Below are 14913 nucleotides of genomic sequence, written 5' to 3'. Positions count from 1 at the left end.
CCATGTATTCTATTTGAAATGTAATAAGTAAACTGCACTTGATTGGTTTGATTACTTCAAATGCGTCGTCCCCACTGCATTGTGCACAGCCAGCACCAAACATCTAGCCAGTTAGAAATATATTTATATTTGACGCGCGGTTTAATGACGTCACTTCGTGGCTCCTCATCTGCAGCGTCCCTGTGTTCAGGTATCCCGCACCGGGTATTCTTGCGTAAGTTTACAAGACAGGACAACGTTAAATTAGCTACGAGTGCTCATAATTTTGCGTTCGAAAAAACAAACATCGACCAGGGTGGTTTTATTTAGTTTTATTGATAACTCGCCATAGAGAACGGCAACTGTGAGCATCCCACTTGTTCTTCGCCCCCTCTCCATCGCACCAACCGCGCGATGCATTTAGGGACAACACGGAAAATAGAGTTAATCAAAATAAAATGTGAATTTTATAGCAAGTGACTTCAAAATTATAAAATGACAGCCTTGTCCGATTTGAGTCCAAACTTAGATAACAGATACATTCATTTTCACATTTGTTTTGGGCATGGTCACCTTTTCATAGCATTGCTCATGGGCTACCATTACCATAGACATCCAATCCATCCTTTACATTTTCCTCCCAGTCGAAATGGACTGTGCGTCTAGTGCCGTCCATGGAATACATTAGTTTAACTGAGCGAGCTATAAAGGGTTAATGTGGCAACGGGTTGCTAATACAATAAGTAATAATTATTTTTCCCACGCCACTTGAACGCCGCATGCGAACAACCAGAGCAGTGCTCGCCCCCGCCTTTCTCTGCGCGTTCTACCAGTAAAAAGTGAGTGAGCTAGTGGGGAAAGACCCGAGACGACCATGGAGGAAGAAAACCGGACATCTTAGCCTCAATTGGGAATGATTTTCTTCAATTTTGCCAGCCGCGGGGGGTAAATGTACTTGTTTTCTGGTGCTTTGTTGATATGCGCACCGGGTGAGAAAGTTGTAAACCTCCCAACTTCGAGCCTGAAAAGTTAGCCGAATTAGCTCTACTCGGCTAAATTAGCTCAAATAGACAAAAACAGGCCCGCCGTTAGGAACGAGCAAGGCGGCCAAGAGTGACGAGGAATGTCGCCCCCCGGAATTAGCAAATTCGCCGACGGGTGAGAAGACGCAGACGAGGCAAGTCGCACAACAACTCGCGAGCCACACGACCGCTGCCATGTTGGGGCGGCCGCCTTCCGAGCTCCCGAGACGGCCGCGCTCGGTGGTGCCGTGGCGGCCGCTCGGGGGCTTCTTTCTCGGGTTGTTGCTGGTGCTGCTGACGGAAGGGGCCCTCGGGGTCTTGGTTCCGGGGCTCGACAACGACAACGGCAGCAACAACCGCAGCGTCAACATTTACATGAGCGTGGACGAGCTCAACAGGTTACTGGGTAAGAAAACTTCTCTTATTGATACTTTTTGTCATTATGAACTCATTGACGGCGATAGGCGTCCAATCCAATTTGATTGGGATATTGGCAGCCCCCTTAGTCAAATTGGATTGGACACTGAACGTGAAAAACTTGACGTGTTTTTTCTACAATATTCTTTTGCATCCTCATTGTAGCCTTTTAACCAAAAGAAAATATTGATAACACTTTTTCAATAGATTGTGATCTGTCAATGATGTGACTAATTTCCAATCAAGTGACCGGATTGGGTAATTCCCTGGTGATGTCATCAAAACATATTTAAAAATTAATGCAAAAACATTTTTAAAAAAATAGCGACCATTACGAGGCAGAAAAGCTCAGATATTTTAAGGAAATTAAATAAAATGTAAGTGTACTACTACTACTACTACCACACCCATGTTTTATAATATATACAAAACAAATTCATTGAGGGTGCACTGGTAAGCCTTTTGGTGCATTTTTATAAAAAATAATGTTACATTTCCCCAATAACAATGATGCTTTCCTCCAACTTGTTGAGACAAAATGACATCAACCCCTTAGCTGATAGAAAATGAACCCGTGAACTCTCAATGGTGTATTTTCAGGGCCATTTCCTTTTGAAATTTCTTTCGACAGGCCAACACCAATACCTGCTAAAGAGACTAGAAAGTCTGATGTAGCGTGTAAAGTTGAGCTCGGACAACAGATGGAAATGTTTCTGATGTCTTTACCAAACAAGATGGTCCTCCAGCGGCCGTCTAGCCGAACATTTGAGCTCCGCCGATATGCACGCTGTCTTGAACGAGTCGCGAAAAGCTGTCATCGTCCCTGATCGCTTCTACATGTGACCAATGCCTTTTAAAACAAAACACGGCGGAATGCAGAAGGTATCCAATGGGACACTTTGCGGTTCTCCACGACCGTGTACTAATAATCCCTAGAGCCGTTCATAAATTCTATTTCTCACAGTCATTCAGGTTTAGTTAAAGGCTGTGGAAAATAAATAAAACAATAACCAAACACTAACTAGCGCACAAAAAGCATAGGCTAGCTCGCTCACAAAATTGTAAGCTAGCTAGCACACAAAAAAGAAAAAAGTAGGCGAGGTGGTGCACAAACAAAAAACGTAGGCCAGCTAGCACACAAAACATCGGGCTAGCTAGCTAGCTCACAAAATTGCGGGCTAACTGGCTAGCGCACAAAAAATGGCAAGCTAGCTAGCCAACACACAAAAAATGAGCAACCTAGTTGACTAGCGCAAAAAAAAGTATTTGTTCAATGTTTCAATATTACTGCACTTGTCCGGATATTGCACAAAGCCAGCCTTTTTTTTGTCCAAAAAAAGACTTTTTCCCGGTCAATTAATTCTTCATTTATCTTTATCCTTTCATCAAGCAACTGTCCAATATTTGCTTATTTGTTGATTCTCCAAACCAGCACATATTGCAAGACAGAGGCCGACTGACAACCGTGCTCAAATTCTTGCCTTCACGGCACCCCGAGGCCACCCATTGAAAAAGCACACGGCTAATGTACGCTCCTTTGCAAGTTGAAAGAAAACCCGCACGTTGCGCCTTTGAAAAGTTGCTATTTTTGTCACCGGCTTTCAAGTTTTGCCCCGCGGTCCAATGATGAAATACAGGCAAGGTGGTACGGGTCCCGTTTTGAACGGCAACCTGCAGCTTTATTTGATGTTTGTACCACAGGCTTTTTGGGGGGTAAATGGAGGGGGTGAGCGTGGGCTACAAGGGGGTCTTTGTTAAGACGTCAGCACCTGCTCGCCGCCACCTTTTGTAATCTTGTTTTGACGAGTAACCTGATTCACTACACAGCTATTTGCCCGAGGAACAACATTTTTCTTTTGCTTGTCATTATAGTGTTGAAATATTACATTTTATGTTACCCACTATGATAGATTTAATTAAGAGTGGGCTTGGAACATTTTAGACCCCCCTCCCCCCCCCCATCCCCCAAACTGATGTACAAAAATACCATCAGCCGTCTTAAAATGTAGTAACCAGGATTATAAACGGAATGGAATCCGATAATCGCGATACCAACCGTAAATGATAGCATGTAGCAATGTTTGCTACTCATGTCAAAGGTCAAGTGCACTTGAACGGCTTGTTCCCGTCCAGCCAAGGTAAAAAATTTGATCCCAAAGGAAGTGATCGCTCAAAACTAAATAAACACGCTGCCACGCTGGAATTCAAAACAACCAAACCCCATTGGACAAACAAAACCGTTAGCATTTTTAGCCATTAGCCTTCAGCACTGGACCGGCTGAGCAAATTTAATTGCTAACAAAGCGTGCCGCGGCCTCACGTCGAGACAAGGGAGGCACACAGAGTTCAAGTCAGAGAAAGGCAATTATCGCAGTACTCGGCCCGTTTTTTTTTTTTTTTTTCTCACGGGAGGCCTATTAGGCGATTGGTCGCGCGTTCGGCTCCAGCTGTTTATTAATAACTCTGCTAGCAACACAACATGGCCGTTGCCAAACAAGGCCAGGCTCTTTGCTGTCAATAGCATGTAATTGTGCTAATTTTTGACACAAAACAAACCTGTTCTTGGGCAACAAAATGAAGGCAAAATAAGAAAAAGGTAGTCTTGTGTTTTAAGAAAAAGGCACTATTTTTCTGTCGTAGGGGTGATGTTGATGTTACGCTTTTTTAATCAGCCTTGCAACATGTGGCCTTGTAAACGCAGAAAAACATGATTACGCTCATTCCGATTAATTCTTCTAGGTTACCCATAATGTTTGCTATTAAAAAAACAGCATAGAATGGATTGCTGCATAACCAATTAATGCATCGAACTGGAGTTGTATTGACTTTCATTTGAACCATTTTAACCTTTTTTTAACATTAAAAATTGGTGAAGACTTTTTTTGTTGTTCCTTATGAATATTAATTAGCCCAGAGTAAATTAACAGTAAAATGCCAAGTGTGTTATAAATAAGACAATAGTCAACTATTCAAATAGTGATTTGCATCTCTTGTAATGTAATTTTGAAGAAAAAAAACAACCATTGTTTCGAACCGCCCTGAAACACGATCATCCACAACCAGAATTTCTTGAAAAATAAGCCCTCAATTTTCCTCCTGGTAACTTAAGCAATAGCGAGCGACACGTGTGCCGTCCTTTGAAGCCGAGGGGGAAAATCAGCCCTTTAGGTTTGCACTGTTTAACTCAGCCGCCACCGCCGCCCACGGAGAACCTTTGTAGATCCCCCTTGAAGATGTCGCCCATCTGCTTCCCGAGCGGGCAGCAAATGCCAAAGACGTTTTTAATTGAGTCAATGTGAGAACGCGGTCGCAGCCCCGGGCCGTTCAAGCGCATTCCTGCCTTTTTTAAAAGGAGATCCTCCAAGTCGCGACAAAGCGCTTTGGCCCTCCGGGCTAGGATTTTTTCTTCTTATTTTTGGGATGACTTGTTATCAAAATAAACAAAGTGTGGCTTCACACTCTGGTGTTAGACGGCGTGTGACAGAGTGACTTATGCCACGCGACCTCTCGACCTGTAGATAAAATGACCCTCATTTTGGAGTTCGTCTGCGCTTGAGTGTTTTGAACTTCTTCGATTTTGGCACTTGGGGGCTTCGAGTGCTAACAGATGTGCTAAAGCGCCTACACTCGTTATCTCGGAGTTAATTAAGTCTCCAATTAAATGTTGCTTCAACTAGATCTGGCCGGTTATATGGGTCATTCTGGAATGAGATTCTTTCAAAATAAGTCTTCAAGTTTTGTGCTACAAATTGATTATCAATAGGAAATAAGCTAACAAATACTTGAATAGTCCATTTTACCGATTAATGCTTAAGGTTTTATTACATTAGTTCAGTTTATGTTTCATATGTACTGGTAACGGATGCAGTTTTTTTTTATGTATCATATCTTGTGCTGACCCAGCCAATCTGTCAAATTTTTAAAGTCAATGTGGCCCCCCGGGACCAAAAGTTTGCCCAACCCTGCTCTAGCTTCAACTGTCTTTCATTTATTTATTTATTTATTTTCGACTTAACTTCTCTCCAAACCTTCCATTCAAATTCCCATTTGATGTATTCTCTCCATTCAGGTCTGGACGCGGAGCTTTATTACGTCCGTGACGATGTGGTGAATCACAACGCCATGTCCTTCACAATGCCCGTGCCCAGTGAAACCAACAGCCTTCACTTCACCTGGCACTCAAAGTCCAAGGTATGTTCCCACATTTACTTAAACGCCGACAACTTTGACACCGAGTTGTTGATTTGCAGGCGGACTACCGCTTAGGCTTCCAGGTGGCCAACCCCGCTGCCATGAATACGCCGCGGAGCAACATTTCCAACCAGGGGGAGCTTCCCCCCCTTCCCTCCGGTTTGTTGAAAATACTTTTTCAGATTTTGCCATTACGACCTTAATGATGTTTTTTTTTTAAATCAATGTGGTTATATATCTCTGTATGGATTCTAAAGCCATCTTTCTACGTGTGTTTTTGGTGGAAATGAATTTTTGGTGACCCTACTCCTAGAATTATTACATTTTTTATAGTTCTAAAACAATGTTTATTTGAGCTATTTTTCTTAGTAAAGAAAAGTCTTTTAATCATGTTAAATATTAGTGGAAAACTGAAAATATTTTTATAATTTTTTAGATTTTACAAAATCATTTTTGAACTAAAAACACAGAAAAAAATAACTAAAAAATTACAAGTATTGATTTAAAAAGGGGAAAAATCAGGAAATTTAATATACGTCTACGATCTTCATTTTAATTTGATCCTAAAACAGAAAGTCAGCACTAATGATTTACTTTCTTGGGCCACACAAAATGATGCGGCGGGCCAAATTTGGCCCGCGGGCCGCCACTTGGACACCAGTGGTCTCCATTAACCGCGATATTGGAGGGATGACCGTATTTGGTTTGTGCTCCCTAGTTTTTCGAGTGGACCTTTTCTGTTCGGGCAAGGTGGACGGAGAGGCCGTCGTGACGGTGCAACTCAACGTGACGCTGCACGCCAACAACTACACAGTGCTTAACTTCAAGAGGAGGAAAATGTGCTACAAAAGTAAAGCAGAAAGTTTTTCAAGCCTTTTTTAAGGGGAAATTTGAAGGTTTATGGGCAAATATTAGGTCAATCCATGACGTGAAAGGAGTTTGGCTGTTTAACGTGGCTTTCTTTGTGCTTTTTCTTTGGGGCAGGAATAGATTCCGACCCTAAGATTCCATTTCCTTTGAATAACCACACCCTTCACACGCTTCAGCAGCCTGACTGTGAGTATGCCTTTGTGATGGCGCTCTACATTTATTTTGCCTTTTCCACTTTTCCATCTTATGCTTAGACGTGGATTCATTAAAAAAGAAAGACCATTCATAGACATGTTTACCAACATTCCTAAACATTTTCTCTACAAACGCTTGGTTAAGAAAATGTTAGCTGCATATTAACTAAATCAAAATTATTGGTCAAAAGTGCAAAAAGGAAAACAAAGGATTTTGAAAAATTTCCTCATTAATCAGATTATTTTTGGTTCTATTTTGGAGTTGAGCTCTTTTGTTGCACAAAAAAATGTACCCCAACTTGCTTTACATTTCGTGTTTTTGTGGTGTTAGTTAGGGGGGGGGATATTCTCAATAATGGAAATGAGTATTTTGGTTTGCGGTGGAATTTGTCAGCAAAAGAAGTAATTTTTTTGACATCATTGTCCTCTTTTTGTCGCCCACATTAGTAGACGGCGTGACTGCACCCACCACCTCTACTCAGGTGTTCTACATCAGCGTTAGCGTGTGCTGCATCGTCATCTTCCTGGTGGCCATCATCCTGGCCATCCTACACCTGCACAGTATGAAGAGAGTCGAGATGGAGGACAGGTTGGTGTCTCGGCTTCCTGGAAAGTCCACTTCATGAAATAACATGCTTTTTTTTTCCCTCATCGCTATTTCAGCGTGAGTGACAGTGGAAGCTCACAAGGACTTTCTCAACCTTCTACACAGACCACGCAGTATCTGAGGGCCGACACGCCAAATAATGCGGCCCCTGTGTCCAGTAAGTTTTTCCACTTAGTCAAAATTTAATGACTCCCAATGTTCGGTTCATCTATATTATACTTTAATATAATTATAAAACAATACAGGCAGACATCTGATTTAATTAAGGACATTTAATTACATTTTTTGGCATCTCTGATGATTAACTTGCAAGAGAGAATACATTCTGACATGGTCCTCGTCACAAATGAAGAAAATCCTGCCCAGTGGTAATTTCTCTTGCCCATCTAAGGCCATAAATCAAAACAATTACAAGGTTATTGATTAATCTAATTGCCTAAGCAAAAACTGTAAGAATTAGCGCATATCAGGTATTCAATAATAACAATTTAGGTCGGAACTCAAAAACAACTCCATTGGAAATTAAACAAACAAGCCTCAGTTCGGCACAATTCCATGCCTTTTTTTGGTATTACGATTGTTAAGAAAATGACAAGAACGCCACACATTTTCTCACATCTTGGCATTCAAAATGTGATTAGCCCGTGGGAATGTCGTCGCTAACTGGCTAACCACTGTCACGAGTTGCTGGCTGCATGTCACCACTGGTTTCAATCCCCTACATTCATCGTTTGACGGCGTCAACATTTTAGTTTGATTTTTTAAAAGCCAGGGTGTGACACCTGGGAATTTATTTTTCCAACACCTTGTATAACTTTTAATGATTTTGACACTTGCTGAGCTACTACAGATTGTTTATAAGAGGGCAACAAGAATAACTCCAGAAAGATGGAAATTTCAGAAACCTTTTCCAACCGCATGAATAACTAAGAAGGGCTATTTGCTCAGTCCTCGACGCCCTCTTGTGGTGGCAACGCGCAACACATTTTAAGACAGGGGCCGTTCATTGGATATGTGCAAAATCCGCTCATCAAAGTCATATAAAGATTTGTCTGATCTCTCCTCTGAATCCTTCCCCTTACATTCTTCCCCTCCCTGTCCCATTATCAGACAACCACCCCGGTTCCGCTCCCATTCTCCAGCTCGCAGCCTCCTCCTTCCAAAACACCGGCGCTCCCCCTCATGAAACCAAAAGTAAGTGGAGCAGATTGTTCTACAGTTACACTCCAGGGGGCAGCACAATGCCTCAACCCACATTCCGTTAAAGCCTTGTTTTTGCTCTTAGCACCCTTATCTCCAAGTGTACACAAAATGTGTGTATACTAGTGGGCCATGGCTACATTGTTTGGGTAATATTATATGAACTGCACACTGTGAGGTTATTCTTAAGGATTTGTAATGGTGTTTTTAGCCCGGCCCACATGAATGCATTCCCATCTAAATAAGCGCAGTCCCAATAGCTCTGTTATTTCTACAATAAAAAATCTGTTTTCTTGATTTAAAAAAAAAATTCTAAGCCTGAATTTGTCAAGAGAATGAAGGGAGGTGGACATAAATGGACAACATTAAGCTAAGAGAGTTAAGCAAAATGGCACATGTGCTGTCAAAAGGGATGAAAACCAGATCCACCAGGGAGTAGACCAAGCCCAAACACCTATGTTTACATAGCGTTCTCCTCCCCGCCACGCAGGCATCCCGTCTCTACGCATCGAAAAGAACGACCTGAGGAGCGTGACCCTCATGGAGGCCAAGGCCAAAGTCAAAGACATCGCCATCTCGAGGGAGAGGGTCACACTACGCGATGTCCTTCACGAAGGTGAGTCGCCGTGCCAATGCACATTTTTTTGCCATTGAAGGCAATGGGCGTCCAAAGATGGCATATTTTCAAAACATGTTCAATTTTCTCGCCATAGAAGTCCAATATGTTGCCTGTCTGCTGCCATTTTGGCTCCCCTTTAGCCCATTGTGGTGAATTTAGTGTCCGTCCATTTCCCAAACGATGACTCGGCACGTTAGCTTGCTTCTGGGAAGGGAAGCGTAACAAAAATATTTCAATTTGACTGTAGTTCGATACAAAGTGTCAATAAATTTTATGTTGTCTGGTCCAAGGCATTCCTGAATAAATTGGCCGTGTCTCGACATTGAGGTCAGAGTGGGGAGGTGGTCTTTTAAGATGGTTGCCCAGCAACTTCACTGTCCCCATTTTGTCGTCATTATCAGATTTTCCTGGATGATAAGTTGCACTTTTTTATAGTTTGACTGGGCTTGGACTTCATATTTAGGTGCAAATTGCTGTGATGACAGCTGGGAGGCTGGTCTAGGTGTGCCTTGTTCTTCCAGATTTGGCGGAACTGTTTACAAGTAACATTTGAAAATGTCGGCTTTGATGAATTTCCTAGTGATTTGGAGTCAGGTCAAGATTTTGCTATACAAGTTATCTCGTGTTGTTTTGCCTGTAGTTATAAGAATAACTGTTCATATTCAAATTCAGCGCATTTACTAGTTTTCTCTAATGAACAGGACCAGGATTACAAAAGCAATGTACCATCTAAAACAAATGTGTCAAAGTGGCGGCCCGGGGGCCAAATTTGGCCCGCTGCATCATTTAGTGTGGCCCGGGAAAGTAAATCATGAGTGCCGACTATCTGTTTTAGGATCAAATTCAAATGAAGAGTACAGATGTATGATAAATTTCCTAATTTTCCCCCTTCTAAATCAATAATTGTATTTTTTTTTAATCGTTTTTTCTGTTTTTATTTCAAAAATAATTTTGTAAAATTTAAAAATATATTTTAAGAAAAGCTAAAATAAACTTTGTTTTAGATCTATAAAAAAGTGAATATTCAGGGATTTTAGTCCAGTTCATTTAATCCATTTATAAAAAAAAATAATTAAATATTATATCTAAAATGGTCTGGGCCACATGAAATCGAGCTGACGTTAACGAGGCCCGCGAAGCAACCCGAGTCTGACACCCTTGATCTAAAATATTTTAAAATGTATTTGAACCCTCGGTATTGCTCAATACCGCGAATAAAAAGAAGACTACCCATGCGGTGAAAGTTGAAACCTTCGCGGGTGGCTAACAGGTCGGCACAGGCCTGCCGTGCGCGTTCCAGGTGGTAAACGAGGCGGCTAAACACTAACCTCGTTGTTTGTCCTGGTTGGCCTCGGGGTTCAGATGTTTTTCTAAACTTTATATTCACACTCGGTTGCGTTCCGGCCCCGAGCGCCCGACTGACAGTTTAGACAACGGGAATGATGGACGCCTTCTCCCGTTGTCGCTCAAAGCGCCAAATTGCCTATCGAGCGACAGGGAAATTTGTCTGCTTTTGGCTGGGGAAGACAACATGTTTTAAATCGTTACCGCCTCCAACAGCCTGATGTGATTTGAAGTGTCGGAGGAGGTCCAGTATAGACACTGATTTATTTTCTTTTTTGTACAGGCACTTTTGGACGCATCTTCCATGGCGTACTGTTGGATGAAAAGGACCCCACCAAAGAAAGGCCAGTTTTTGTCAAGACTGTCAAAGGTATACACACTTGCTGAATTGTTTAAAAAAAAATCGAGTCATAACATGATGAAAAATGTCATTGAAAAATTCTAAATTGAACTTTAGCAAAACATTTTGAGGAATTCAGGGCGAATTCTAAATGCATTGTGACTGCCATGATTCACTGATTATGTAATCCGATGACAAGCACCATTATAATGGATTATGTATTCTCAGACATTTCTTTAAAACTCAAGTAGTTACATAACGTTTGTTGAACTTTTTTGGCTCCAATTATTTCATTATCATTGTGTTTCTATCATACCTACTGGTAGCCAATGAGGTAACTGGGTATAATATTCATGTAATATTTTTCAGATCATGCGTCGGAGGTCCAGGTGACCATGATGTTGACTGAAAGCTGCAAGCTCCGTGGCCTTCATCACAGGTGAGCTTAATTTGCAACAACAAAAAAATACATGTAAAAAGAAAGATGTACATTTTGGGTGAATTCTAGCCTCAGTGTCAAGCAATTGTCAATTTCAAAACAAAATAACAAATACAAGAAATGTATTCACTTTTTGAGGTATTTTGTAACCTGGATCTTGTTTTTGTATGTTGGAACGATCATTTGTTTCGTAACCTGAAATCTTTCGTATGTAGAGGCATTTGTTAGTAGAGGCATTTGTTAGTAGAGGCACCACTATTCTTATGTGCTAAAATGACCAATTGACGCCAAATATCTCTACTGTCAGGAACTTGCTGCCCATCAACCACGTGTGCACGGAGGATGGCGAGAAACCCATGGTTCTTCTACCCTTCATGGCCTGGGGCAACCTCAAACTCTTCTTACGCCAGTGCAAGCTCGCCGAGGCCAACAACCCACAGGTGAGGGCGCTGTGCTCGAGGGAGACGGCTGTTGATAGTACATTAACATTAGGTAGCTGTTCATTTCAACATGGACGCCGTTTCTCCCAGCAGTGCCCAAAAAATTGCACGGGATTTCTTTTAAAGACAGAATTTTAAGGACGGCAAGCTATGTCTTGCAAATGCTGATTGACGGTAGCCTCTGCGGCAAGGTTTGGAGTGCTTACAAAAGGTTGATTGTCCCCACGTAACCTGATCAGATGCTAGTCAAAAGCAGTTGGAACCGCAAAACAGCCCACAAGCCTTCTTTGAGATTTATTGCGGGTGGTTAAGAAACGTATTTCACCACACCTGATCGTAAAATAATGTTGCAAAGCTCACTTGGCTGAATAAAGATTTGCGCAGGAACGGCGGGATAAAAAGAAAAAAGAAAATATTTTCAATTTGAATTGGGACACCAAGTCGAGTGCGAAAACTTGTAAACAGGACATTCTGAAAACAGATTACTGTAGCAATTTTCAAAGGGGAAAAAAATAGTCAATTGCCACCGTGTGTTTCCTGCTCTTAAAAAGCATTGCGTCCGCCCTCCCTGACTTCCTTCCAGGCCGTCTCCCAGCAGGACCTGGTCTACATGGCCATCCAGATCGCGTGCGGAATGAGCTACCTTGCCCGCCGCGAGGTCATCCACAAAGACCTGGCCGCCAGGAACTGCGTGTAAGCGTCCACCCACGCCTTGTGAAAATAGTCGCATTTCCTTTTGAAGTTGAACAATCGGCCCCTCCCTACAGCATCGACGATAACATGCAGGTGAAGATCACCGACAACGCCTTGGCTCGCGATCTCTTCCCCATGGACTACCACTGCCTAGGGGATAACGAGAACCGACCCGTGCGATGGATGGCGCTAGAGAGCTTGCTTGACAATGACTTCTCCAGTGCCAGTGACGTGGTAAGCGTTGGATTATTATGTAATTAGTCATAGAGCTGCCCGAAATGATTCCATTTGATGGTTCACAAATACTGAATAAATGAGGAATAAATAAATTAGTCAAACAACAATAAATGAACACAAATAATCAGTATATAATAATAATACATATACAGTATGTGTAAGTACATATTCATTTGCCAAATATCTCAAATGTTTTTTTAGTACCACGGATAGACATGAAACCTGGAAATTTGGAGTACTGAAAGTGATTATTTGCTCTTCGCTCTCCCAATTGCAATGAATTAGCCGCCTATTGCGCATCCCCACGCATTCCTGTCGTAGTCACGGCGCCATTCAGAAGCCCAAAACAGCCACCCCTCCGAGGCCCGCTATTTAGTTAACAGCTGAGCTTCTGCGCAACTTCAGACTAGAAGACGACAAACACGATAAACATGACGCATACACTAACTTGTTTATCATTCTGTGCCAGAACACTCTGCTCTTTACTTCCTTTAATGAACATGTTCCTCCTTTACATCATGACTGAGTTTTCGTTGGCGTTTTTAAGGCAGCAGGATGCGCACGCTTAGGAGTCGTCTTCGTCGTCATCTCTGTTCCGCGCAAATACGTTTGTCTAATGTCTTGCACGTCGCCGTGAATCACCCCGCCGCGTGTCCGCACACGCGCCGCTCCTTTTGGTTTCATAACAGCAATTACACGTCGGCTGTTTACAAAAGTTCGCTAAACCGCTGTTTGGCATGCTTGGAAAAGCGTATAAATTCATACAATATTGTGCAGAAACCACACAAAAAAAGTTGATTTTGAGAATCAAGTATCATGATTTTGATCTTTTAACAACGTGTAAAACTCCCATAAACTGTTTGGATTATTAATCTCTTTGACAGTGGGCCTTTGGCGTGACGTTATGGGAGCTGATGACTCTGGGCCAGACGCCATACGTGGACATCGACCCCTTTGAGATGTCGGCCTACCTGAAAGACGGATACAGGATAGCGCAACCCATCAACTGTCCTGATGAACTGTGAGTACCAATTGTACAGTCTCACTGGTGTGTTTACAGCCAGTCTGAAATCACAAACACACTTCCTTAAAAAAAAAGTTAGCTATTTACAATTAATACTATGAAGAAAAGTCTATTAAAATACTCCTGTGCTTGATGAACTTGGGACAGATAGCTGTTAGCGCTAGACCTAAAATAGTAGCTTTGTTTGTAGTATGCTAACAATCTCCTTTTTTTTTCAATTAGCGTTATTATTAGCATGCCACACTATTGATATCCTTCTTTTTTGTTTCTGCCTTTTATTTTTTTTTCGACATTCCATGTATGTTTTGACTAAAATGAAAATAAGCTAGAAAATCAAGAAATTTCCTGCCAAGCACAAAAGGTGACGAAGCGATTGTTCCAAAATATTCCGGGCAAACGAAACACCCCAATGTGCCATCCTGTTGCGTCTGCCCACATTTTCCCACCCTTGTTGACATCTATCTCCTTCCGCCGCCATCTTTGTGTGGCAGATTTGCCGTAATGGCGTGCTGCTGGGCTCTGGACCCCGAAGAGAGACCCAAGTTCCAGCAACTGGTCCAGTGCCTCACGGAGTTTCACGCCGCCTTGGGGGCTTATGTGTAAAACCCACTTGTGCCTTATCAAAGAAAACTAAATGGAGGCTCGTGTCCTTTAAAAAAAAATTGTACAGGCTTTGTTCTTTTTTATATAGCTTCCTACAGCATAGCAAGTATTTTCCATAGATTGTTGACTCTCCCGACAAGAACTTTTCCACTGACATTCACGTGCCTTGGTTTTAACTTCAGAATTCACTCGTATATGTACTGTAACCTCATTAAAGCAAGGTACGATGGCGATAAACTTTAACATATGAGAAGTGTGATGTTAAGCATTTCAACATCAGCATCAGTCGCTTTTAAACTGGAGAATTTTGGCAAATCTCTGGTTTAGCACCAGCCCGAATAGGTGGTTGGGGGGTTTTATTTTGGTTTTGTTCTTGTTTTATTGGATTTCCACAATTGTTGTCGTCCTGGTGATGTTCCAAGTTGTTTTTTTCCCCTCCGGTCATTTAGATCTGTCAGAGGGGTTATTGACCTTCTTCAATTTTTTCATTTTTGTAAACAAATTTCACTTTACCTGCACGGTTTTTAGGTGCAGCAGGTTCTGGTATCATTCTGGTCACTCATTGCATGTTGAATGCTTAAATTCATTCATTATTAAATTGTATTTCTTTGACATTTTCCCGTCTTCTTTTAGGAGAGATAAATGCACATATTTCTCTTTAGCCTGTCGTCTGACCTTTTTCACCAACAACTTC

At 41.9% G+C, this 14913-nt stretch overlaps 1 protein-coding gene across 2 annotated transcripts; it reads left to right on the top strand.

The window, feature by feature from the left end:
* The first annotated feature begins 169 nt into the window (after positions 1 to 169).
* ryk (receptor like tyrosine kinase) lies at positions 170 to 14831 on the top strand. Of its 2 annotated transcripts, none has more exons than XM_077716435.1 (16): positions 170 to 1407; positions 5488 to 5609; positions 5669 to 5768; positions 6328 to 6459; positions 6594 to 6665; positions 7124 to 7262; positions 7337 to 7437; positions 8391 to 8474; positions 8971 to 9096; positions 10727 to 10813; positions 11153 to 11222; positions 11530 to 11662; positions 12246 to 12355; positions 12430 to 12589; positions 13477 to 13613; positions 14108 to 14831. In XM_077716435.1, exons 1-16 carry the CDS (start codon positions 1197 to 1199, stop codon positions 14217 to 14219), a joined length of 1896 nt encoding a protein of 631 aa, XP_077572561.1. In that variant the 5' UTR covers positions 170 to 1196; the 3' UTR covers positions 14220 to 14831. The 2 variants fall into 2 exon arrangements, with proteins under 2 accessions (XP_077572561.1, XP_077572560.1); XM_077716434.1 differs by having other exon boundaries at positions 171 to 1407; positions 7121 to 7262.
* Positions 14832 to 14913: the final 82 nt, after the last annotated feature.

The sequence above is a fragment of the Stigmatopora nigra genome, chromosome 5, assembly GCF_051989575.1.
Source record: "Stigmatopora nigra isolate UIUO_SnigA chromosome 5, RoL_Snig_1.1, whole genome shotgun sequence".
Taxonomy (NCBI): Eukaryota; Metazoa; Chordata; class Actinopteri; order Syngnathiformes; family Syngnathidae; genus Stigmatopora; species Stigmatopora nigra.
This window is presented reverse-complemented; position numbering and strand designations above follow the sequence as displayed.